At 45.1% G+C, this 26,628-nt stretch overlaps 1 protein-coding gene across 1 annotated transcript in view; it reads right to left on the bottom strand.

Annotated features, from left to right (window-relative positions):
• Positions 1 to 5,905: 5,905 nt before the first annotated feature.
• LOC8030668 (E3 ubiquitin-protein ligase arkadia-A) overlaps positions 5,906 to 26,628 on the bottom strand; it is a 67,588-nt gene continuing 46,865 nt past the window's right edge. The window contains exons 12-18 of the mRNA XM_042288966.1: positions 25,270 to 25,334; positions 20,013 to 20,330; positions 13,905 to 14,025; positions 12,694 to 12,801; positions 9,851 to 9,949; positions 9,234 to 9,319; positions 5,906 to 8,430 (exon numbers count right to left, since the gene is read on the bottom strand). Of these exons, the coding sequence (XP_042144900.1) occupies positions 8,304 to 8,430; positions 9,234 to 9,319; positions 9,851 to 9,949; positions 12,694 to 12,801; positions 13,905 to 14,025; positions 20,013 to 20,330; positions 25,270 to 25,334 (924 nt within the window). The 3' untranslated portion in view covers positions 5,906 to 8,303. The remainder of the gene's footprint in view (positions 8,431 to 9,233; positions 9,320 to 9,850; positions 9,950 to 12,693; positions 12,802 to 13,904; positions 14,026 to 20,012; positions 20,331 to 25,269; positions 25,335 to 26,628) is intronic.

Consider the following 26,628-nt stretch of genomic DNA (forward strand, 5'->3'; position numbering starts at 1 on the left):
TCTCCTTTCTCTAAATCCCAAATCCCATGGCCCAAATTGGAAACCAAAAGAGTGGCTTTCGTCGTGACACGAATGGTACGATGACCTGTTTCCCAGGACCATTGATCCTGCGCTGCTCAAATTAGAAGAAACAAAAAATTACTTTTTCTTTTTTTGCTGTGTGTGTGGGGTGGGTGGGGGTGGCATGGGCACATAGCATTTCAGCGTTTATCGGATAAATCCGAATTGACAAAAATTTTAACGGCGGGTCTCTTTCGGATTTATCCGAAAACACTGAGCCCTAGCCATAAGGCATAGAGCAATGCTGGTGAGCTCAGGAGAAAATTGCGATATAGAGGTTCAAAAGCTTGGCAAAGTCACATGAACAAGTCAAGTATGAATGGTTTCATTTGATATTAGGTAAAATAAGTTTGGTTGAAAAAAAAAAAAAAAAGATCAAAAATCTATAAAAGCAGCATAAAAAAATGATCACAGCGAATTGCATCATCTTAATTTTTTTTTTCCTAAAGCTCCATTGTTCTTAAAAATTTATTTGAAACTAATCTTTTTTTGTACAAACTTTGGATGTTTGGTTGCTATAGCAATCCAAGTTTAGGGCAAACAGACTGACACAAAGCATCAGTATTAGACATAGGCTGTTTGGTGATATTAACGAAAATTTTTATGTCGCCAAATATGGAGGAAAGCTAAAATTAAAGTATTTTTAAATGTTCTTGAAAAGTAAGCTTTTAAAATATGTTTTTCTTATTTATGGTTACGAATAAACTGAACATAAATAGCCTCTGTTCGCCCTTTTGTTAGTGGGGCTTTCATCTTTTTTTTTTTCTTTGACTCTCCCAACTCCGTATAGTGGCTTCACAGCAAGGGTCAGCAATAACATGTGGCTGAAAGCTACTTTACCACAAAGTGTTGTTTCCTGGTATGTCCTGCCGATCCCACCCAGGCTTCGCCCCCGCCAGTCTTCTGTCCTCTACAAGCCGGGTCCATATCATATGAGCTAATGACAATTTAGCGAACAGCGACATTTGAGCGAATCAACGTTTTAGCGAATAACGGGTGCGCGCGTTAACCCATCCGCCGCGCTGCGCTTTATGCCGCTTCGCGGCGACAGTCTGCGACGGCTCATTACAAAAATGTGAACCCATTTGGCCCGGGCAGCGGAGAAAAGATCACCGGAGAAAAGCTCACCGGAGATAAGCTCGCCGGAGATAAGCTCACTGGAGAAAAGCTCACTGGAGAAAAGCTCACCACAAAACCGGCAGATGCGGAAAAAAGCTCACCGATTTTTCCATTTTCTTTTTTTTTTTTTTTTTTTTTGACTGACGGATTTTGCGTGAAGCGTGGCAATTTAACACAATTCGCATTCGCCACTTCATTTAAAAAAAAAAAAAAATGTTCTCTTTTTTGTAATATTTTTGAAGGTCATTGGGCATATTTACTAATTCCTGAGAAATTAGTAATCCCCCATTCTGTATATTAATAAAGCCGCAAAAATGATATCGGAACATCGTACACCGGTAAAAAAGACAATTTATTGACAACTGAGGGTGCGCCGTCGGTAGCTCTTCAAATAAAGAGGTTCTTTGTGAGCTAATATGAATAGCGGTGTGTGAACCGTTTCAGCTCTAAATATTCTGTAGAGCCTAATAGTTAAGTAGGTATTTGTTGATGCAATCAGTGTCGGCTACGCTGTTTTCTTTCTGTTAATTTCACTAAGAAAACTTTAGTTGCGAGAACAGCTTCGTCCTGTCGTGTTTGTTGTCACGAGTAACAACGGTGCCAGTGTGCAGCTCCGAAAGTCATGGGTGGCTCACCTTAGAAGGGCACTATCACACAAAGGCAACGTGCGGAAACACCAGCACGAACGGCTAGGAAACTCGCATGTCCGCGGAAGAAAGAAGCCTGATATCCTACTGACTGTTTTATCCTGTTTTCATAGGTTAATAAAAGCTTCAAAGAGAATTTCAGGCACCGCGTTGTTGCGCATGCACTTTCGGTGTTTAAAGTTTTGATTTTTAGGTTTTAGGGAGACATAAGTTTTCGAACTTTTTCATGTTATTCAAGTTCATAAAATTTTCAGTTAGGCTTTAGTTCCCTAGAGAGTAAGCCGCAGAAAACACTGGCCCGCCGTTATTAATTTGGGAGCAATATACTTAATAAGCTTGGCAAATAATACAAAAAAGGACATTTTCTTTTTGACAAAGCTGACAAACTTTAATGATAATAAATTGATATATGGTACGCATGATCCAACAGCCTCCATATGAAAAGAAAAATAAATCGGTGAGCTTTTCTCCGCATCTGCTGGTTTTGCGGTGAGCTTTTCTCCAGGATTCATTTGGCCCACCCGAAAACGCCGCTTCGCGGCGTCCGACTCTTAAACGTCATTCCATCGAGTGCCTCCCCTACAAGCCACATTCCAGACTGTAACAGGGTCTCTGACCTGGCACGAAGGCCTAACTTCCAAGTCTTCTAGTCTCCATTTTGCACAGCCAGAGGCCCTTGAATAAATTTGAAATTAGCCTCGATTAATAAACTTCCCACCTCCAGCTTAACACCACCCCTCGTAATAAAAAGCCGTCTGCAAATATTAACATATTTTCTAGTGATGGGCTGAACTTCTGCCGAATCGAAAATTGCGGCGCCGCATCTTGGGATTCGGCAAAGCCAAACTTTTCTAAAGATTCAGCAGCAATTTGGAAAAAAATACATTGTTACCAGACTTATCACTGATATTTAATTTTTTTTTTTTTTTGGCAAAAAAAGGTTTTAAGCGCGAAACACATGTACGACAAAACCGTCCGATCTGACGTGCGAACTGCCAGAATGACCTTCGAGGGCGAGGGTTTTCGTAGCACCGGAGAGCGTTGAGAACCCTCACCTGCCTCACCTCTGACCGCCGTATTGCCCGATTGGACGTCGGATCGGACGGTTTCGTCGTGATTGTGTTTTGTGCTTTGTTTTAAACTTAAATGCAACATGTAATGCATATTGACAAAGTTATTACTGAATAAGGTGATATTCTACATGATAAGTGTATCAGTGTCATTTTTGTCTGTTTACTGGCAATTTTACAGTGACTTCTTGCAGAGGTGGCATGACAACGAGGCTGGCTAGTAGTGGACACAGTCACGAACCACGATACAAGAGTTTTGGTCTTGATGCCTCAGCGCAAGCCTGCAAGAGTGTACATCGTTAGAATAAAGGAAATAACACTGTGTTCTTACTTTCTCTGAAAGTCACCGTTTTGTGTGCAAAAAAAAAAAAAAAAAAAAAAAAAAAAAAAAAAAAAATACAGTGGTTGCTGAGCCTCCACCAGAAGAGATAACAATATTATTGTAAACATGTACGAGTTTCGATTTGAGCTACTCAACGTCTGCTTTGCATGAAAGTGTGCGTCCCATATTCGCAACGTCTCATTTCTAACCTTGAAAACGCCGGTTTCTGATGTTGGGACACACACGGAAGTTTAGGAGGATGGGCAGAGTTAGGGATGTCGGATGTGCTACGTCGAGCATAATAGGTGTGTTTAGTTTTATGCAGATGCATGAAAACCGCGAAATAACGTCAAGTAAAAAGCAATATTATTTCGTTTTGGCACAAACTACTTGCAAGCCGAAAACAGGATTGTTTGCGAGGTGTGCTTTAGTCGATGTTTCAACTATCTCGCTGCATCACTCGAATAGTCAAATGAAAATCACGTTATCCAGAATGTACATCATCACTTGTCACTTGCGCAGCGAACTGTGTAAATTCCTGGTAGATCTTCTGTTCTTGAGGCGGAAAATATTGAAGAGAACCACACTCGCAAGGGTTTAAAAAAGCAAAGTTAGCGTGTTGCCTACTCCACATCTCACTAACTGCTGTTTGTACTACACTGTACAATGGTAACTGCACGGCGTCCATTTGCAATCCATGGCCCCATCGCGTTCTCGGCCGTGCACAGACATGCTGAATCTTTGCTGAACGTTCCTTTAAAAGTTCGGCATGTGCCAAACTCTGCCACATCTAAAGTTCGGCAGATTCGCTCTAGTACCACTAGTATTTTTTGGCAAGTACAGTCGCCGACATATTTTTCGGACGCCGATAATTCAGACTTTTCCGATTATTCAGATGTTTTGCCGAACCGTCACTCACCCCATAGAGTTAATGTACAGTCTAAGCTCGTTATAACAGACCTTGATTTTGACCAAGATTTCGGTCTCTTGTAAAAAGAGTATGTTGTATGCAGATATGGGCCGTGTTCCAAAATTTACTCGATCTTACTCCAGCATTTTTCAATCTGTGTGTCACGTGACACGGCCTGCTGGAGTAACTCCGATCCTTTTGGGTCAGATTTAGAACACAGCCATGAAGTTGAGTCGCTGGTGTGCAGAGAAAAACCAACCGAACTTCACACATGGGTATGTTATATCCAAATGTCTGCTGTAACCAGGTCTGTTGTAATGAGCTTGCACTGTATAATATTGACCAAAATTTCGGACACCATACAGCGTACTGCTAGATATTTCGAACATAATTTGCATGATTTCCACAGTTTACAGCCACAAAACAGCCGCCACGATAGTGCCGCGAGCTTAGTCATTGCCATTTTGGTTTTGATTTTGCCCTGTAGCCTCGATACCACGTCCCACGCAATAAACAAGCTGGGTTGAGGCTATAGTCTGGTTTTCCGGTGCCCCTATAGCTAACGAGAGGCACTCACTTGATCGAATGACGTTTTCGCGAATGCCCACGTTTCACCTGATGACACTTTAGCGAATAGTCAGACGCTGCGAAGCGGCGTTTTCGGGTGGGCTAAATGGGTTCACATTTTTGTAATGAGCCGCCGCAGACTGTCGCCGCGAAACGGCGAAAGAGCAGAGCGGCGGATGGGTTAACGCGCGCCCCCGTTATTCGCTAAAACGTTGATTCGCTCAAATGTCGCTGTTCGCTAAAATGTCATTCGCTCATGTGATTTGGACCCATAGCCAACATGGCCGCCGTCTGCCCATTCTTATGGTTTTTCCAGTTCTCGTGGTTCGTGTTTTTCGAGTGCGACCGCGAGAAGAGCGGCTAACTGCCATTCTTGTGGTCTTTAAACACAAAGGTTTCTTGCCAATAGGTTTAGTATTGAAGCGAGCTTGGTGAACTAAACATTGTCTCCAAATAGTGCCAAATGGCAGACCTTCAACTTTGCCATTTGTGCCAAAGGCGGCACCGACAAAGTACAGCACCGTGATCAAACAGATCAACAAACAAGTAAAAAGTGAACAATATAAAGCGGAAGTTACATGCAAACTTAAGGTTGACATCAAGCAAGTGGAAAGTGGCCACTACACAGCGGAATATGCGCGCAAACTTGATATCTTGGCTGAAATCGATTTTTCGTACCGCTTGATTATTTGGACAATTTCGAGGTCCCCTCGGAGTCTGAAAAATCTGTCCGCGACTGTATTAACGGCAGTTATCAGAAACAACATTGATGTATAAACCGCAGCTATATATCTGTACGGTCGGTGCGGTGAAACTGCATTGTATTGCGTGTTACGATCGCAATATACGTGCAAGCGAGAGCAAGTTTCAATATTCTCGATAATTCGAACGAGAAGCCCAACTCCTGTGGCGAATTTCCGCAATTAAAATCCACACCTGCAGAAAAAAAAAAAATGCATACAAGTCTTGCTGTACAAGACACACCGAAAAAAGTTTTGCAAACAGAAAGACTTGCACACCTGAAAATGCGGCAATCATATTTGCAGTCAACTGTACACAATCCATGTTAAGTATGAATGAAAGCAGTTGCAGCAATTTAATATTAGATAAACAATTATAAGACAACAATGGTTTCATAATTTCTTCACCGTATGTCGAGTCTTAAGTGCCCTCCATACGTCGGCCACTCAACCGAATGAAAATGCCAAGATCTGGATGAGATACAATTTTTATTTTTAAAACTAGCAATTGTTTCCACATAACTTACAATTTAAAACTGCAAGTGAAAGAGTCCATAATTAATGTAGTCTTTAAATGCTGAGAAAAAGAAACTTGCACTGCATCACACAATTGGCTGGACACACAGCACTGTAAAACACAAACGGCCTAAGATCGGAACAAATATTTGGACGCTGCTTTCTAAACTTTAGTAGATTAGAACTAGTATGACAGAACTAAAGGGCTACCTAAACTCATCCATTTGGATAGTCTAAACTTGCATCTGGAAACTTGCACACATTTTGGAGCAAAAAGGCTTTCAAAACTGTGTTAAACAGGCAGTTATGTACAGACATGTCACTCAGTCCAAACGCAAAAAAGGCTGTGGAAGTTTTGAACAGACTTGAGGAAACGCTGCTTCAGCGACCTTAGCGCAAGGATCAAAGTCGCCTAACTGGGAGAAACAAAGTCCGTCTGAGTTTGGCTGAACGTCACACCATATCCTCATCTCCTAAGCCACATTTGAAACTTTCTTTGCTTCAGAGCTAATGCAATAAAACCGGAAACCATTCTAGGCTGACATATGGGCAAAGCCACAGGTGGGAATGAAGACAGCTGAAATAGAAAATGTCTGAGGAAAGATAGAAAAGTAGAACCAGATCTCTCTCACGATTCAAGAGGACATCCAGAAACTTGCGTGATTTGACGTTTGTGACCCGCCTTTTGGCTAGGTGCAGTCTCGATGACGACGGCACAGGTGCAGGCGGGGTTGTAGGAAGAAGAGAATTTCACACTTAGCGCGACAACATTCTCACACCAGCACAGCATCCTCAAACTAGTACCCCGGAACATGACTAAGCAAGCCTGCGCATGCCAAAACAAAAAGAATCGATGGGAAACTTGGCAGGAAAATGCCGAGCTACGGGACCTTTTGGTGGTGTTACGAGACAAATTTTGAGTTACAGGAAGCTTTGCCAGAACACCAATGGCATGGACAGCTTGTTTAAGGAGACCTAGATAACAATTTGAATGCTAACGCACCTCCATTTTTCAATCCTGTTAATGAGCACGAGGAAAATCTAACCCGAGTTCTTGCACGTCACCATTTCACCTGCTGCAATTACAGCTGGGCAGTTTTGCAGCAGACTGACTTCGATTCTATCCATTTGCCTGGTGCTTTACAGATCCAATAATGACACTGAGCTGACACTAATTTGCCTCTTCAGAAAACTTGTCTGGTGCAATGGATGGATAGGCAGATGCATAGCAACGCAAACATACTTTGGATGCAAAACCACAAAAATCTGGTCAAGCGTGGTTTCCTAGGTATACTAATGTCATGTACAAGCAGATTGGAGGTTATACAATTCACATGAGGAATGAACACAAACCCGTTTTGGCATAATTATGTCTGGGTTCGATGACTGTGATATGTCCTGGGCTTTCTGTAGCAGAGAAGTGATTGTAATCCATTGCATGTATACAGGTAGGCCATAACAGAACATGAACACCGCACACGTAAAAAGAAAAGAAAAAATAAATTCACACGGTGTTGCTGAAGTATTTGCTATTAAAACGAATGACTGCTACCACTCACTCTGGGCACACTTGTTTCCACAACTAAGTTCCAAATGGTATCCTCTGTCTTGGCCAAGAGCCTTGCTGGCAAAAGCTTGACCAACAACTAAAAGCTATACAAGACCCATAGCGACATAAAATAAAAGAAGTGTACATAACGGCAAAACCAACAACTGTGATGCACTTTCTTTGAGCAGCTCCGTGCAAATGCACACTTGTCCATCACAACTGACACCCCGGAAAGCGCGTAAGGTGAACAAAAACAACCTTCCCGCAAGGTACGGCTGCCAGCATTCCCGATGCTTGGGTGGCACACCATAACACTGTCTAAAATACAGTAGGAATTGAAAGAATGCCCTTGGTGCTACTCAAGCAAAAACTGAAGCTCAGAAAAAGTTATTTGCTCACACTTCCAGTCATCACAACCAGATTCAAAAAGGATGGAACAAGGCCTGGAACATCCCTACAGGTAAACCCACACATTGCTGGGAAAATGCACCACTCTCCACTTTCCAAAACTAAATTGCACATGTTTTAGGCTTCACCTGCGGCAGTGGTTTAGTCCGCATTAATGCCAGCAAGCTCGAACCAACCTCAGTCTGCCAATCAGCTGATCAAATTTATTCTCCTCTGTACGTTGAACCCACACTGACAAAAGACAAGCCCACGACCGTGCTTTCAAAGTTATACCGTCCGTGGTAAGACTAGCATTGGTAACAAAAACAAACTTGGAATAGGGGAGAAAAATACAGCAGCTACAACTGTGCAAAACACACCAGGTAGACAGGCACACATACAAAAACGCACGCACATCACGAGGAAATGCCAAAGTCCTTGAGGTGCTCCTCGATGTCCACTCTGCAGATTGGGCAGCGCTTGTTGGTCGTGAGCCACTGGTCCACACACACAATGTGGAACAAGTGCATGCAGGGTAGACGCCTGTGAAGAAGAGATGCATGCATTGTGTTACGACTACCTAACTACTGTGTTGTGTTGCACTCTGTAACCAAAGTCTATGAAAGATGGAGTACACCAAGCGCAACAGTAATTGGGAACAAAATGGCAACATGTTTCTTTCTTTTGCTGATTGAGCACCAACAGCAACTACATCCTCAATGTCCATATTTTAGGAATATGCATGTAACCATTTACGCCAAGCATGACATCCGAGCTTTGCACATTGGGTAGTAAAATAAAAGAAATTGTAAAGCCCATCCACTTCACGTGAACCTCGAGTACGATTCCTAGGGGATGACGTCTAGGATGACCTCGAGGATGATGTCTAGAGGACGACCTCAAGGACGGACTTCTAAGACGACCTCAAAGACGACGCCTAGAGGATGACGTCTAGGACGACCTCAAGGACGACTTCTGGGACGACACCTAGGACAACCTCTCAGATAACCTCAAGGACGACTTCTAGGACGACCTCGAGGAAAATGCCTAGAGATGATGACAAGGGACCAGGACCTTATCTAATAATGCCAAGGAAAGCTGACTCGCGCTGATTGCCCCCTCTTTATATTTATTTATTCATACTTGCCACGACCAATGGGGAGTTTTCTGTTGACATGCGAGGACACATTTTTCCCTAGACCCTAGCCCCATTACAGCACAAACGCATCTGGTGGTGGCATTAGCTTGCTGCCTCGACGTGATCCGCTGCAGGCTACATTTGGCAGTGAAGTGTGATTTCCACTACCACACTTTTTCAATCACAAATGCCCGGCTCTCGCGCTCACCGGACATCTTCGTTGTCTTCAAACTCGCTTAGACAGATGGTGCACTTTTCGACGTTGTCTTCGCTGTCTCCACCGCTGCGCGGGATCTGAAAAAAGAAGCGAGAAGCGCGAGATGCACGACAAGCAAAAGAGGTCTAGCCGTGTTGCAGGTCTGTCAGAACTGATGGCACCATCCGAATATCAAAAGCTAACGAAAATGTAGCGTTTCCCCGTCTTTAATGTACCACCCGCTTCATCAACTGTTACGACAAACGGCCTTCTCAAAAGGTTGCTTTCCCTTCCCTTGTATCTTTACGGCATCAAAACTCCAATGTCGGTTGCAGCCCGAAAATTGTGTGCAATTTAACAAAGCTCCCTCCAGCTGCTGCATTTCCAGCAGAAAATGAGTAATGCGGTTCCGTATCCGGGCAGGTTTGAGAAAGCAGGATCGCACATACTAAAGCTCCATGTACTCCGATTCGAGTGTAAGAACAGATGCGCCCCGCTACATGCTAGTCCCCAAAGTTCCTTGCATACTGTTTCGTGCATCGACTTGCTGCTCCGAAAAGTTTGAAGCGTAGGGAAGAGGTACCAGCGGGGTCAAAGAACAGGTCGAGAGCTGCAGTGCCTGCACCCACCTTCTTGTACTTGTGGGGGAATGTGTTCCTCTCAATGGTCCCTTGGGAGGCGCCCCGGTTCACCACCATGCGTCGGTGCTCAAACAGCCTCATCGACTCCTGCACAGGTGGGGAGAGTGGAACTTTCTGGTGATTGTGTGGATATCGCTGCATTCCAGTCGTATTGCAGCAAAAGCAGCACGAGCTTCCCTCCAACGTGGCATCATTCTGATGCCTTCGAAAACAAACTCAAAGATAGGGTTTTGTTTAAGCATTTTCAGGTACACTTCTGGAACTTGGAAAACGTCTCGGACGTCTTCCTGTCCGACAAGAGTTAAATTTCTTATTGGCTAACTGAATGTCCATAAAAACAAACATGATGCAAAGTTTTGAAAATAATTCCATCCTATCTATGCTGTCTCCAGTTGACCCACTGGTCTAGAATGAGAATTTTCAGACTTCCCATTGGCTGTAGAAAAAGTGCTGCGAGACAGCCTACCCTAATATCCCGAAAGATGCCCCACCACCCAAAAGATAACTCATCCCTATTCTTGACACTATTTGCCATTTTTTCAAAAACATAGATAGCCCACTTTTAGTAATTACAGTGCCCTGGCCAAATGTGACCTTGGCCAAAATGGGATTAGATAGCTTATGTGGGAGATGAGCGAACACTGTTGACCGAGAAGGACAGTTGTCTATGCTCCATTGCTTCTCAACGAGAAAACAAGTTTGGCAGGTCACAAAATACAAAAATGGCATTTTTACAATTGCTCTTGAACACACTCCTAACTTTCCCCCGATTTGTTCTCATATTTAGGTGGGTTTTCTCTCGGGATATTCAAGGGAAGCACTTGTTTCAAAAAATGAGATAGAGGTTGATTTTAGCGTCGTTTTATCCCATGAATCTGAATATCGCGCTCATTTTCCCCGAAGATGTAACTCGACGTGAGAAAACACGAAAAACCTCCAACCAGTCGTGACTTCACAGAAGGATCTTTCGGCCGCCAAGCACGTGCGTGTTGCTCGAGGGCCGCGCGTGCAATTGCAAGCTTGCCAGGTATATTCCCCAGCACTGGTATCAGTCGTGATGTCTTTTTCGGCCCTTTCTAAAAATAGCGAGTGTGTACATGCACAGCTTTGATAGGCACTGAAGATGTGCGACAGAGCAGATTACGAAAGCTCCTTCTGTGTGTCGCGCTCTGGAAAGGAGGGCCTTCAGCGGTACTTTGAAAATAATTTTCTGCAGCCTCTGTGCATCAAATTAAAAAATAATTTTGATATTTTTAATCCTGAAGGTCAAATACAAAACTGCTTCAGCTTCCCTTTAAGGGGGGACACTACCCAGAAGCAAAAACAGACATTTTGAAAAATGCTGTATTTATATCCAAAAACATCTAGAGTGTATTTCCAGAAAGTTTCATTTGTTTACACTGCATAGTTAATTTTTTATAAATTATTTTCGGTGTACCAATGCTAAAGAAAAGGTAGAGGTTGGAGCATATTGAATGAATTTTTCTCCATTCCACTTTTTGGCATAAACTTCACTTTAGGAAAACTATCGTTTGGTAACGGGACAAGAGGAACAGCTCACTCATTGTTTTTCCTAACCAGAATTCAATGCAATTGTGGCATTGCTTTTTTTACTTTGTGAATGTCTTTTATTAAAGGCGATAAGATTTTGTTTACGACATAAGACAAAAAATACATTTGATTTTTTAGAGCGATGATAGCGAAAAGATAAATTACTTTTTGAAAATAGTTTTTACACTTGCACTCTACAGGCACTCTGCTGCGCATCTAATGAAGAAAAATGTTGGGCAATACGTTAGTTTCCTAACGACAGTTTTTCTAACCAATGTGAGTGTGTTCCTGATAAAAACAACTATAATTTCACTCACAATCGATGTACAGATTAAATTTTGCACTGCATTCTGCCTTGCAACTGCCAGTATATACTGTAAATTTCATTCATATTAGGCCAAAGGTTCAAAAGTTCACCCTTTTGGGTAGTATCCTCCCTTAAAAAGTCCCTGAAAAGAAAATGTTTATTTTTTAAACAGTCATCTTGGGACACACGAGTCAAAAAATTAATTTTATGCGAAAAAATATTTTTTAGAAAAATATTGACAGCGTGAGACGTGATTTAGGCGTTTCTCACCTCCTTTCCACTCGTTTTTTCTATCGGCATTTCGAGCACGTGGAGGAGAGGCGGATCGGTTTGGCCATCACGTTGACGTGGAGAAAGTGGATGACCATTCCGTGACGTCATAAACTTTGCGGGCAGAATTTAAAATAAATCTCGTGCCGTCAATATTGCTCTAAAAAATTATTACTTTTTTTTGCGTAAAATTAATTTTTCGACATGAGTGTCCCAACCAGACAGTTAAAAAAAAATTCTTTCTTTTCAGGGGGTAGCGTCTCTTGAGTGGAGCCACCATGGGGAAGGTGGAGAACTGCATTCTCTATTGAGCTCCCACGAGCAACGCCCTTCTATATCTTTCTCTTACGCTTTTCGTTACTTTGGGAATGCTTTCTGTTGCAATCAGTTTTAGAAACTTTTCTGCCTTCTCTGTCATATTTGTTAACTTCCAAGCAAAGGGGAGCAAAGCGAAACTAAAAAGGGAGGCTATGGCTGGGCGGCCCAACATGTCGTGTCGGTCGCATCCTACGGCAATTTCGAGACGTAATGACCAGGGATGCAAAGGCAGCTAACGCGAAATTAATACGCACACTCGTAAGGGTATCCAAGAAGAATGGCACTTGCAAACGTAACGGCCGAAACGGCCCATGATTTGAGGACAAATCAACAAGGTTCCACTGTAACAAGGTTCCACTGTAACAAGGTTCCCCTTTCGACTCACCTGGACGTGCCTGGAGAGCAGGGGCATGTAGTGGGGCAGAGAGACGTAGTGAGGAATGTCGGACAGGGCCGAGATGGCATACATGTCCGGGAACCGCTGCGACATGGTCTGAAAGCATGTGCAGGCCTTCGATAAACCACCATGGAGACCCTAAAGAAAATATGCCACCCAAAGTTTCTGTCCCCGACTAAACGCCGCGGCCGCTTAATGCCAGCAACCATGCTTGATTTTCCTTTCTCGTTCGTCAACAACATTGGCCTCTCAACCCGACGGGTCAAATTGTTTCACAGTTCGACCACCTCCACGCAGAAACCCAAAACTTCCACAAAATAAAAAATGTCAAGCCCAGGAAAAAAAACAAAAAACTTACACGTGTGCATGCATTCAACTTGATACACCCGCCAGAAAAAACAACGTGCCTTACCCGATGCTACAAATAACGCCACGGAACTAGAGCGAGCGTCGTGAACGGCCAGTCAGTCTTAAGCATTACTTGGAGCCCAAGTTTATTCACAGACTTAGAAACAGCATTTATACATAGTGTTTAAGAATGGTGTGCAGATAAGTGAGTATCAAACAAGCAAGAGCCAGGAAGGACGGTACATTATACTAAAAATAGCCCATAGGTTGTCAAACTCGGTTCTTAGGAGATTCCTGGGGCCCCATACTACGGCAGGACCAAACGGAACCAAGAGACGGGGACAAGGCCGTCTGCTGCGATTGGTCAGTGCCGTGCCGCTGACCAATCGCAGCAGACGGCATTGTCCCGGTCTCTTCATTCCACTTGGGCCTGCTGTGAAGCCTAGAGACCCTGGAGTACCTCCTAAGCTTCTGAACACCGTTTATTTCATTTTCCTTTTTATATTCGAAATATTTTTGGTTATTTTTGGCTAAGGTTCTCCCAGTCTAAGCACTATTCCAGCAGACTTAAGCCACCATCAATGCACAACTACAAGCAATATACTTCCCAGTACGTCCATTATTGTTCGCAAGCTTCGTAGGCTCACGAACTGCCTTACTACCTCAGTGCCAAGATCGGGAGAGGTTCCTCGGCTATCAGTGAGGGCAGGTAAGGGCATCTCGAGATGTAAAAGTTCGAATGGTAGAAAACGTTTGTCTGGATTGTTTAGGGGCGACAGAGAGAGGGGAACAAGTCGACCTGCTCCCCATACCGGACTTCGGAGGAGCCTCCAGGAAAGTTGCCCACTCACCACGGTGGGCGGCAGAGCCAGTGCCAGCGGCGGGAAGTGGTGTATTCGTGGCGGGGTGGGCGGATGGTGGTAGTGGTGTTGGTGGATGTGGTGGTGCAGGTGGGCGTGGCCAGGCTCGCCACTGCAACAAGTGGGGGAAAGGGAACACGTTAGAGCGGCCATGGCACATTCGCTGCTTCTGGGGGCACTTCCGAACAGAGTGGGGTGCCCAAACACCGCATTGAAATGCCGCAAGTTCAAGTTGCGGAACGTTTCTGAAAAAAAAAAAAAACAAAAAAAACAAAAAAAAAACTAAAACCGCCACGGTCGCAGACAGAGAATGAGAACAAAAACGGCAGGGCACGTCTTTCGAACGTTCAAACCTCCAGCACGCATGCCATGCCTTCCACTCCACTTACACCGAGCGCCATGCCTTCTACTCTTCTTCGGCTGCGCGTGCGCTTGAGCTGCGAAAAGCTTTGAAGCGTCGTCGAAGGTAGGAAGCTCGCGCCGGAGACTATGGGAGCTTCCTACCACAAGCGGGCGTAAGCCGTGAATGCGACGGCTGGCCGGCTTCTAGCTTGCTCTTTCCGTATTGTGCCCGCAAGAGTTCGCCACCCCCGCCGGCCTACTTTCTCACTCCCCTGCACGGCTCCAGTCTCGGGGGACCCGCAAAGGATCGTTCGCTCGGAGTTGACATTCCCTCCTCCAAAAACAGCCGTCTGGTTGGGAGTCCCGGAGTCGACTCCGGGCGACGGGTCGAGTAGCCACGCGAGCTTGTCCGACCGTCGTGTCTCGTTAGCGACCCCCTTTCCCCATAAATGCCATTGCACACCGGGATCATTGGCACGGTGTTGGCAAACCCGGTGCGGTGACTGCCCTCACCGGTAGCCGTCGACCGTGCGGTGGGACGGGTGTCAGGCTCCCATCAAAAACCGGTCCCCGTATACAAAGGTACGTAATGCCCACAAGGCCAAGCGACTGAAGCTGCTTCGAGGCATGGCAAACAAAATTTCGAATTTCTTCATGGAGACGAGCGTGCAAATATAAGGCATCGGTATAAAATAAATAGTTGCTAAAAGCCCGACCTCCACACGAAGAGCCTCCACGTAAAATAAACATCCTCCTTTTTTACTTTGGTATCCTGAAGGAGACCATAGTAAGAAAACTTCTTTATAGAACACTAGGTTAATCCGGGACAGGCCTACTGTATAAGGAAAGAGTACCTATGTGCTCGCTTAAAAATACGATCACCTAAGAAACACTTTTTACTCTACCGGGTGATTCAAGGAGACGGCAGGCTCTTTAAATTGACCGGAAAATTCGGTTTTTTAACCCATCGCGCTAAAACTTTGTGCAGCGTTGCCCACAGATAGTGCATTTTTTTGTAAAATTTGCAAAGAGCGAACTTACCTGAGGAAAGAGTAAAGAAAGAAAAAGGCTTAGCTCCTTTGGAAATGCAGCGACGCCACCGGTCTGCAAACAACACGGCGCCGTTTCGCACGGGAGACAAGAGACGGCGCAAGCGGTCACGACGCCAACTGCCGCCAACGAACGAGCAGGCGACGCCGAGAACCGGCTATTTAGCAGACAAGGAACTGCAGTTCCTTGTTGTTACCGCACTTGTTTTTGCTTCTGCGACTGTCGCCGCCCGCGGAACGCGCTCTCCTTGAGAGTCGAAAAGATTGTCTTCTAAAGACGCTGGCTCTCGGCGCCGTATGCTCGTTCGTTGGCGGCGTTCGTTGCGCCATCTCTTGTGTCCCGTGCGAAACGGCGCTGTGTTGTTTGAAGACCGGTGGCGTCGCTGCGTTTCCATAGGAGCTAAGCCTTTTTCTTTCTTTACTTTTTCCTCAGTAAGTTTGCTCTTTGCAAATTTTACAAAAAAAATGCACTACCTGGGGGCAACACTGCTCAAAGTCGTAGCTTGATAGGTTAGGAAACCAAATTTTCCGGTCGATTTAAAGAGCCTGCCGTCTCCTTGAATCACCCGGTATAACAGATAGATACCATATTTTGGTGGTGATTCAATAAAGTAATTTAGATACTTCTCTAGTAATTTGTACTGAAATTGGATACTTTTGACAGTTTTTCGTAGCTGTAATTTATTACGATTGAATAATTGTAAAATATGAATTACAGTAAGAAGTAAATTTTTTACGATTTATTTTTCACTCTGGAGCATTGTTCTTTAGTCGGTGAAAGGCAAAAATATATCGAGTGTCAACCTCCTTGCCCTTTGGCCAATTCGTCAGACTTTCGGCGTGCCGAGATCGTGCCAGGCTGTTGACCTGGAGCTAAAAGAAATGACGAGCACTTTCGCCGAGCATTATTAGATATGAGAACAGACAGGGTTAACTGGGTGTTCAGACCGTGCGCAATGCCACCACATCTTATTCTGCACGAGGCAGGCAGCAATGCACAAACTTTTGCCGTCTCGTGCCCCGCACTCGTGCAGCATCTGCAAGGTTGTTGCACGTGCAGAAAGACTAAAGTTCCCTCAATGGACCACCGCGGCGAACGCATCGCTACGGCAAAGGCGTAGCCAAACCGGTTGACGATATCGGTCAATTGTTGCGCGTTTGCTTTCCTCACTACGCGAGTTTATTACGAGGATTTCACAGACGACGTTGAGACGAACCTTTGGCGCCACAAAGGCCTGTCTAAAGGCTCGGTAAGGAATAAGGGAGAGCTGCCAACTATCTGTCGCAGTCCTGCTCGCAGCAGACCTCGGCGTTTGCCGAAATATCATTCCCAATCGCTATTCGCGTCTCCAGCTCAACGCTCGCCCTCCCGCGGCAGGAACGGGAAGCGCTCTAGTGAGGGTCCCCCGATTCTCCTGCTCAGCGGGCATGGCGGAACTGCTTGCGATCATGGCTCGCGAAATGTCGTTTCCGAATGCAAACAACACTCTTCACTGTCCCAACGTAGTGCTGCAACCGGTATGGGATTGTACCTTACTGGAGAGTTTTAGTATTGCGCATAGAAGCAAACGCAAGCGGTGTGCGTTTGCGTTAGTTGCGTGCCCCACGTTGTGCGTGCGCCTCATCGCCATGCGCCATCCAAGACCGCAATTCCGGGCTCCGCGCACGCGCAGTGTGGAACGCACAAAGCTAACGCAAACACACAGGGCTTGAGTTCGCTCGTACGCGCAATATTAAAACTCACTACTGTTTCACCGGCTTCCAACACCAACGAAACGTGCTGCAGTGAGCAGACGGGCAAGCAGGTAGGCGTTCCTTCGAACTGGAAAGGCTGAGATTGGCAAAACGACGGCGAGCAAATACAAAAGTAAATAAATATTATGAAAAAACTAGTAATTAAAAAAAGGCTTTTTTTAACTTTTGGGCATTTGGTCTGGAAGTATATTGGCGGCGACTATGGACGTATCGCCAATTGTCAAAAGTCGCGACTTTGATAGCGCAATATACTTTACCAGGGCCGGCGCTACATAACGCAAGGCCCAGGGCAAGAAAGTAAAAAAAAAAATGTCAACAAAAGTTTAAAAAGCAAAATCTGAAATTTAAAAATAACTTCGCTTATACTAAACATGAAGAAAAACGAGACGGGTACATTATCATGCGGGATATCTCTGGTGTGTATTTATTCAGTAGTGCTATGTGCAGATTGGCTTGGTTTTTTATATATGCAATAAATGAACAGAACAGAGAACTGAGCAATTACAAAGGTGCTATCGACGCACGCCAGCCATAAAGTCACAACAAGGAAAACGAGAAAATAACATTACAAAACATAGACTATACGAAGATATGAAGGAAAGCAACAATGCACTACGCAAGTGCCCAGCCCAATGGGAATATCACAAAGTCTAGGACGGGCAAGTTCATCGCTTCGGAGAGCTAACACGGCACGTGCCACGTCCATGATGGCGCTATCGAAAAGCTCTTTCTTGAAAATTTTTATATACATTGCAGCGCGTCTTGTAATGTAAATATACTTTTTGTAAAAGTATATTTTCGTCATCATTCGCCGTGCTTGGCTCAGCGCGTGCTGTATGTGCAGACAGGCGGGAGCGGACCTTTTGCCTGCCTGCAAACTTAAAAGGCAACTTTTCTCACCTTTCTTGCACTGAACATATTTACAACACTAGTTTTATCAATGGTCGACAAAATTTCCTGCTCTATGGAGAGCACAGCCAAGCCAGACAGACATTCTTGTTTCATCGTTGAGCGGAGGTATGTCTTGATCAGTTTCAACTTCAAAAAGCTCCTTTCCGCGGAGGCAACGGAGAGCGGTATGGTTAGCAAAATTCGGAGAGCAATGCATGTGTTCGGGTAGGAGCTTCGGAGTTCGCCTTGCAGCAAGTATACCAAGCATTCATTGACTGACGAGCGCTCTTTTAAAACAATTTAAAACAAAAACAACAAAATTGGCGAAGGGCCCCGCGCCCGTCGGCCAGCTATTTTTTCCTTTTGAAAACTCCACGAGGAGAGGTTAGTTTTGTAACACAGGAATTTTTCTGTCCGGGTGGAGCAATCCGCAAATTGGCGAAGGGCCCCGCGCCCGTCGGTCAGCTAACTATTTTTTTTTCCTTTGGAAAATTCAGCAATGAAAGTTATCTGTAGTGGCGATGTTGAAATTTTACAAAAAGTTCAACTGGCGAGTGACCGCGGGGCCCCTCTGTCACTTGCGGGGCCCTGTCGTAAGCGTGGGGCCCAGAGCGCCCGCCCCGCTCGCCCATGCCTAACGCCGGCCCTGTACTTTACCCACAATTAATGTAATTTTACATGGATTTCTCACATTAGCTAGAATGTTTTCATTGATTTTAGACTATTTTTATTTTATTTGTAATTAAAATGCAGCAATTGGAACCAGTGATGATAATTAGCACAGTTTTCATTGTCATATTTCTTTGCACGTTTAAAATTAGATCATAAGCAACAAATTACATTAGACCTTGAATAATTATTTATTCAAATATGTGAATTCTAATATCATTATTATAATACAAATCGCGGCAATGTATGCCTCTAATTAACGCCAAGCTCACGAGAACACTCTATTTAACCATAATAGTCTTCCCAGAAAGGTATAATTCTGTTTTCTTTTTAGCATAGGAAAAACTCTGACATAGTTATCACGATAGACAAACAGTTAAATGCCGGATGTAAAATGAAGTCCTACACGTCACACGGTGCTATAAAAACACACACACACACTTCAGCTGTCTGACTCGGATTTCGTCTTGGGCTGTTGCAGTGAGAGCAGCGTTTATTAGTTTATGCGTTTCGTGGACATATTGTAAAAATTGGAATTATTCTTTTATTCTTGTGCTGGGATAATTGTCATTATTTCCCATGACAATTATCTGAGCGAGAAAAAGGCAGCGAGAACGCACAGCTATCAGCACTGACTTTTTTAAACGACGACGAATATCAGCCTGGATCCAACAGTATGTCACAAAATAAAGTTTCCGCAAACAACTTTTCTATGTAAATAATTACGATGTGAGACACATCTTGAGCCATGAAAGAATCCGAAATTAAGACCTCTGTCGAGAAATTAAATCCGAAGTACAGGTAAGTTTCGGTTTCGCTCCAGAATTAAAACGCGCATCCTTCCGTAATTAATACGCTAAACACTGTTCTTGTTTTCAGGTTAAAGAGGTGACCTGCGCTCATAAAACATTAGCTTCCTCGTATAACCAGAAATAATTTATGTCGCTCAGTGAAGCCAGCACACTAGACAGGCTCAACAGTGGCACGCATTTCTGACCCTCACTAAACCCGCCATCTTGGAAAATGAGTGGCGCCACCTATAGTTAGTTGGAGTCGCGAATACAGTTTGGGAGGAAGACAATATTTCGCACGAGGATGACTCGAAAGTTCATCTTGTGCAGCGGAAAGGACAATTCATTTCTTTGGGGTTGATTTTTACGCACCGGCGGCGGGCCTAGCTATTAGTACAGCGATAACTCCACTCGTTTTTCGCTCGACATGAAGTCACGGGAGGCTGACTTCTGGTGAACCATACACTGCTTGAGAATCAAATGACCCGATTCAAGGTCAGTTTGTTCCCAGTTTAACCCAAATCACATCACGTCCCCGTTTCGACGGGGAGATGGCAATTTGACCCAGATCACATCGAGAAACGAGAAGGGGGAGTGCCCACCTGGAGGGGGAGGCGATGACCACCTCGGCCTGAACGTTGGGGTCCAGCACGACGGCCTCACTGGCCACCTGGATGGGGGGCGGGGTGAGGGCCGAGCAGCGGGCACCCATCGGGGAGGGGGCCCCCTCGGGGTGGGCTGGGGACGGGGAGGGGCCCCCCTGCGGCTGCTGGGCGCCGCTCGGGGGGTGCAGCGACGGGGCCAGGACGGGCCCCGCCCCGTCAGGGCACAAAAACAGGGGCGGGGCGCCACTCGGCCCACCCTGCTGCTGGCTCTGGGCCTCCATCAGGCGCTGCAGGGCCAGGGCCTCCTGCTGTTGCCTGCAGCCACAACACACATTGCAGTCACTTATCTTCCAGAAATGGAGGCGAGAAACAGAGCCGAGCAGTGGGGGAGGAAGAAATCATACCGGCTCGATCGTGCCAACAAGGACCAGGAAGCACACCATGTGTCCCGCACAAACCTGCTTCGTGTGGGGTTTGTGCTAGATTTTTATTATCTTTATGATCTATTTTTTTTTGAAGATTTTTGTAATTTATTTTTATTTTATTATATATATATTTTTTGATGCTTGTTTATTTATTTTATCAATTATTTTTATCCAGAACCTGCCACTCTTGCCAGCACCGTTCCATTCAAATAAAATCATTTACTTTTCCAGACCACCTGTGATAGCAGCTCAGTGGCTATAAAGGGTACTCACTGGACACCATATTTGAGTGCGCTGTTTGCAGTGCATACTCGGAACGAGCTCATCTTATTAGGCTACTAAGACCGACAATCTTCATGGTGCAGAATGCACGTGGCAAAAGAACTGTGGAAGCTTGTCATTAGCGTGTGCTCAGCAGTCGTGCAAACAGCTATGGCCACCATCATCTTGAAATACCGTCACTTCCAGTAAGGGCGAAAACATTGTTTCGCCGTCGTCACACTAATAGAATACATTTAGCATATAAGCGTAACCATCACCCATTCTCGTTTTGTCTGCCCTTCATTTTTTTCCTATTCACAGGTTGAAATGTTTTATTATTTTTTCGTCACCCATACTGGATATGCCTACCGGGTGGCTAGTTACCAGAGTAAGTGAAAAAGTGAAAGCCGTTTACAGCTCCCTGTATCACCGAATTAGAGCGCAGCTTTTGAGGAGGAGGAGGGAAGGGTACTGAGGGTCACGTGACCAAAATTTCCCCGCTAGATTTAGCGGGGAAATTTTTCTGCTAGATTTAGTGGAGAAAGTTTTCCGCTAGATTTAGCGGGGAAACTTTTCCGCTAGATTTAGCGGGGAAACTTTTCCTCTAGATTTAGCAAGGGAAATTTTTCCGCTAGATTTAGCGGGGAAATTTTTCCGCTAGATTTAGCAGGGAAATTTTTTAGCTAGATTTAGTGGGGAAATTTTTCTGCTAGATTTAGCGAGGAAATTTTTCCGCTAAATTTAGCAAGGAAATTCTTCCGCTAGAATTAGCGGGGAAATTTTTCCGCTAAATTTAGCGGGGAAATTTACCCATAATGTAGCGCACTGTGACGGCGACGCCACTCAAGCCGGAAACGGGCACCTAAGACCTGCGGTCTACAAGGCCTACAGCATCTGACTGCCACTCCACCAGCCCAGTTTTGAGCCCCGGAGCTCAAGCTTTATGACTTTATATAGTTTTTTTTTTTGTCAAATACCGTAAATTTTGAAAGAACGCCCACCCAAAATGAAGAGATAAATGGTGAAAAATATGGGGCAAACTACCTTTGGAGATGCTACAGCATAACTTTATCAAAATTAAAAGAAACATTCTGGCACTGGACACAAACCACGTGACGTGGGAGCCGATACCGCAAATCATGGACACTGCAAATTTGAATTTCGTGATGCGATAAACATGCGGGAATTCACTATGAATTCCTGCGTCACAGAAAAGGATACCGCAGGTTGTGGCGCGGAAACCCGCCGAGAACTCTCATTTCACGGGAACAAACACCGCAAATCATGGACGCAGCAGATTCACGTTTCATGGTGCAATAAGCACGTGAAAACCCCCTACAAACTTGCCTGTAACGGGTACCGATATCACACGCGCAGATCGCGAACAAAAAAGCGAGAATTCGCTACAAGTTTTATGTCATGGGAACGAATACCACAGATTGTGGACGCAGCAGATTCGCATTTCCCGGTGCAACATACGCGCGGGAACAACTCGCGTGTTACGGGAGCCGATATCGCACACGCAGATTGCGGACAAAAAAGTGGGAACCTGCTACGAACTTGCGTGTCAGACGTGCCGTTACAGCAAATTGCGCAGTTGATGCGATTCCCGTCGGACATCGTGTGACATCCGACGGAAATCGGGGGGTGGGAGATGATTCGGAATTTTTATACAGTAGACTCTCAGTAAACGGAACTCCAAGGGACCAAAAAAATTTGTTCCATTTAACAGGAGTTCCGTTTACTAAGAGAGATGTAAAAAGTGACGATTTTATGTGTGCACACTCTCTTAATACTATTTTATGAATGTCTAAACACTATGAGGTGAATGTAACTCATAGTTTTTTAGAAAGCAAGGAAACTACATGAGGTTTTTACATAGCATTCACAAGTTTATTAGGCAGCAGTTAATCACTGTGGACTGAAAAATGCATCAATTTTCTTTTGTTTGAGTCCTTGCATCTTCATCTTCAGAATCTTTTTCTCCATGTCACTTAGGCTTTGGAGAAACACTTCCGATTCTGGCTCCTTAAGCCAACAAGAGTTTGGCACTAATCCGTGCCAAACTCTTCTGCTTTGGCACGGATTAGTGGCCCGTTGATGGGAATGCTCTGGCTCCGGGCTCCCCTAAGCCACAAAACCAGGCACTTCTCCAGTTCTTCGTGGTCGCCGTGTCGCAGACGCTTCCTTTGGGGGGCCCGAATCGCGAAGTTTCGAAGGCATCTTGTAGTTTGTCCTTGTCGTGCAGGATCCTCGTTAAGCTGCTTTTCGGGACGCCGTGCTTCGTCGCGAGCGCCGTCTTCGAGTATGAGCCGCTTTCGAAGTCAAGAATGACGTCCATCTTCTTTTCCAACGTCAGCGCATGGTGTGCCCGCTTCTGTGTCGCCATTGAAACAACGGAGGCAAGGCCTCAACTTCGCGAGCGCTTACTAGCCACCGAAGTTGGAAGACACCAACGCGGCAATGAAGCACGATAGGCACCACGACGGCAGGAACGATGCGGCTGTAACCTAGGCAACTCGAACAGAGACCGAACGACTTGATCAAGAACAGCAGTGTTGCATTCGTTGCGCCGACTACCAACGAGGCGAGGCCAACGAGGCTTACGAGGCTAGAAAAGAAAAAAAAAAAGAAACAGCCGGAACCGGAAAGGGCTGATGCTCATGGCAATGGGTCTGCCAGAAGTTCTATTTTCGGTTCCGTTTACACAGTGAAGCGCAAATTTTAGTTCCAATTACCGAAAGTTTTTTTACCTTATCTGAATACAAAACCAACCAACTTACGGGCTACTGTTCCGTTTAAGCGGCAATTCCGCTTAAGCGATTTCCGTTTATCGAGATTCTACTGTATTAGATATTTAGCCAGAAAAAAAAGATGGGCGATCTCTCGGGGGCGGGCGTTCTCTCGGAACTTTACGGCACAGATTTTTCTAAAATAAATCTGTGAAAGCTACACAAATGTGGTTTCTGCAAATGAGTTCTACGGACAGGCAGACATTATGTTCAAGAGCGAATTCAACTAGAAGATGACCAGTAATTACAGATGAATTCTCCAATTACTTTTTTCATTAGGCGTATTAGGGTACATGTTTATATAGAAGAAATGAAGGCAATCAATGTCGAAGGCCGGCCCAGTATTTTATAAACCCTGGATCGAGCATGCAGTAGGAGTTATTAAATTTCATTCTGGAAATCTGTCGACGCCGAAACCAAACTTGCGACGCCCGCCGAAAGGACAAGCCTCGTTTGACGCTGGAGCCGATTGCAGTCGGTGCTCCGTGGCTGGCAAACTAAAGCGAGAAGCCACCTTAGCGGCTGTGACGAGTTGCTTTGCTGCACGATATCCCCGACTCGGACCCACAATTAAAATATTTTTCAGCGATATCGTGCAGCAAAGCAAAGCAACTTGTCGCAGCCGATAAAGTGGCTTATCGCTTTAGTTCTCCAGCCACACAACATAGACTGCTATTGGCTCAAGTGCGCTGCGACGCAAAATAGCGATGCAAACTTCGTCATTAACACGTGAACGTCCGGCGTCAAATGAGGGTTGTCCTATCGGCGGGCGTCGTGCATTTGGTTTCGGCGTCGACAGATTTCCATAAAAAAATTTGACAATGAATAACTCCAACTGCGTGCTCGATCCAGGATTCTTGAACTGGGCTGGCCTTCAACATTGATCGCCTGCATTTCTTTAATATACCGTAAACTACAGGGGAAGCGCCCACCCCACTTTTACTGAAAACTGGGTTAATTTAAACATGTGCCCTAAAACATCCAATTAAAAAAATTAATTACTGTATTTTCGTTAATTAGTAATCTTTTAATTGCATTCTCTCTTGAACATAACGTCCACCTGTCCGTTTAACTCGCTTGCACAGACTGCATTTGTGTAGCTTTCGCAACTTTTATTAGAAAAATCTTTATTGGATAAAAAGGAACCCACCCTGTATATAACCCAACGTCTGTAACGCTTCCAGAGTGTCGCTCGTTCATAAAGCTGGCTACGATGTTCGTTCATGATTATCTAACAGAAAACAACTCGTAGAACACATTGTGTTGAAAGGGGAGGGAGAAGAAAGATGGTCCACGGTACCAGGCCCCAACGCCTGGAGACGGACGAAGCGGAAGCGGCTACGATAAATCTAGTAAAGCCAGTTCACACAGCCCCATTTTGTTACGTCACATTACAACAAACTTCCGCCTACGTCGAGAGTCACCGGGATATCCGTGCTTTGTGTGCAGTGCGGCAACTAGTCGAAGGAGTAGCCTTGCACAAATGTATAAAGCGCGGATGTCTCGGCGATTCACGACGTAACTGAAGAAAACTGAAGCAAGTGCCCCCGTGTGAATGGGCCTTCATAGCGCGACATCCTTACATAGTTCGGGTACGCTTTGGAACTCGGCCAAAGCTGGAAAAGTGGAAAAGTGTTCGACGTCAGTTTGGTGTAGGAAGTGTCGAGCACGCTCGGGTGCTCGAGCGATGCCCGAGGACTCTTGACCGTGTTTGAGGACGCCACGGACAGATTTTTGTTAGGCGCAATGCTTTGGTGAGGGGTAGGTGTCACTTACCGCTGCATGTACAGTGTGTGCTGGTACATGCGCCGTCTCTGCATATCTTGCATCCGTTGTTGGGCCTGTCAAGAACAAAATGAAGCACATTGCACACCACAAAGACAGCTTTTAAGAAATGACAATGAGTATCTTCTAGTGGCTTTACCTAAAGCCCCTTAATGTCTTTGCTTGTCTTATGAGTATGTAATGTGAAAGGCACCAATGCACTACGTCCGTGTCTTATGCAGCCTTTGGAAGCATATGGCGACGCACCATTTGCCTGCGGTACATGTCTTGTGCAATTGCACAACAATGGTTCTCGGTGCTTGTAAGAAACATATTGTGCGGCTCGCTGCCTTTGGTGGTACCTCGGCACCACATAAATTTGGCACGCACGGACATCCAGGTTTAAACTAAGTCTTCAAAGAGACTGCACGGTCATCCAAACATTCATTTTACAGCGTAGCTGTTAAGGGCTAGTTTCCTGAGGATCGTGTAGTCCAGCAAATAAATGTCGACCCCAACACTCCGGACAGCTATCCCCATCTATAAGCGACGGAGGCAAGCAGCTTGCCAGTTGTCTGGTTGCTGCCGTCGCTCATAGATGGCGGCAACCTTTTCAGCCTTTTCCACTCTGGCTTGCCGACTTGCAGCCGGCCATTACTTCATTCCCACCATAGTACAGCTTCACTGGTCTTCCTTTTTCACCAGAGTGGAAAGGCTGGAAGTTTTTCGATACCTCTTTTGTGGCTATTGCAACAATAATTCAGAATTCCTGCTGTTATTGATATACTGCTTATATTGCTGCTCTCCCGTACGATTCAGTCACCTTTGAAAAAGAAACAAAGTAGGTTTCGAAACGTTGGGTCACTTTTTTTAGGGCTTCGTTTGGATAATTTTTATTTATTTATTTTTTAAATTTTGTTATTAATTTGCGCACTGTCCCACCGACTTTGTTATAACAGGGGCTTGCTGCACTCGTAAGTACCACAATTACTGTATTTACCTAAATAATGAATGTACCCCCCAAATCACTTATCAATATTTTGATTTTTTTTTTCTCCCGTCACCTAATGAATGCACTTCCATTTTTTGCCTTCAAGAGTTTTGAACTGCGTCTGAACCAGCCAGCCACCAAGCCGATTAAGTCGCCAAGTGGTCAGGCCAAGCCAAGCATGCCAGCACAATTGCCCATTATGGCTGCAAGTGGAAAATTGCGGAAGTGATTACACCGGAAGCAAGCGGCGTGCACCACCAACGAAGCTGGTGTTGAGGAATCACCCAGCCCCCGTCGTCCATCGGATGCATTGATGTCAAAAAACACAGTCATCTGTGGTTCGCTTTCGAACAACGAAGTCACGAAAGCGGTTAGGCCAA

The sequence above is a fragment of the Ixodes scapularis genome, unplaced genomic scaffold (genome assembly GCF_016920785.2).
Source record: "Ixodes scapularis isolate PalLabHiFi unplaced genomic scaffold, ASM1692078v2 PGA_scaffold0__279_contigs__length_252992795, whole genome shotgun sequence".
NCBI lineage: Eukaryota > Metazoa > Arthropoda > Arachnida > Ixodida > Ixodidae > Ixodes > Ixodes scapularis.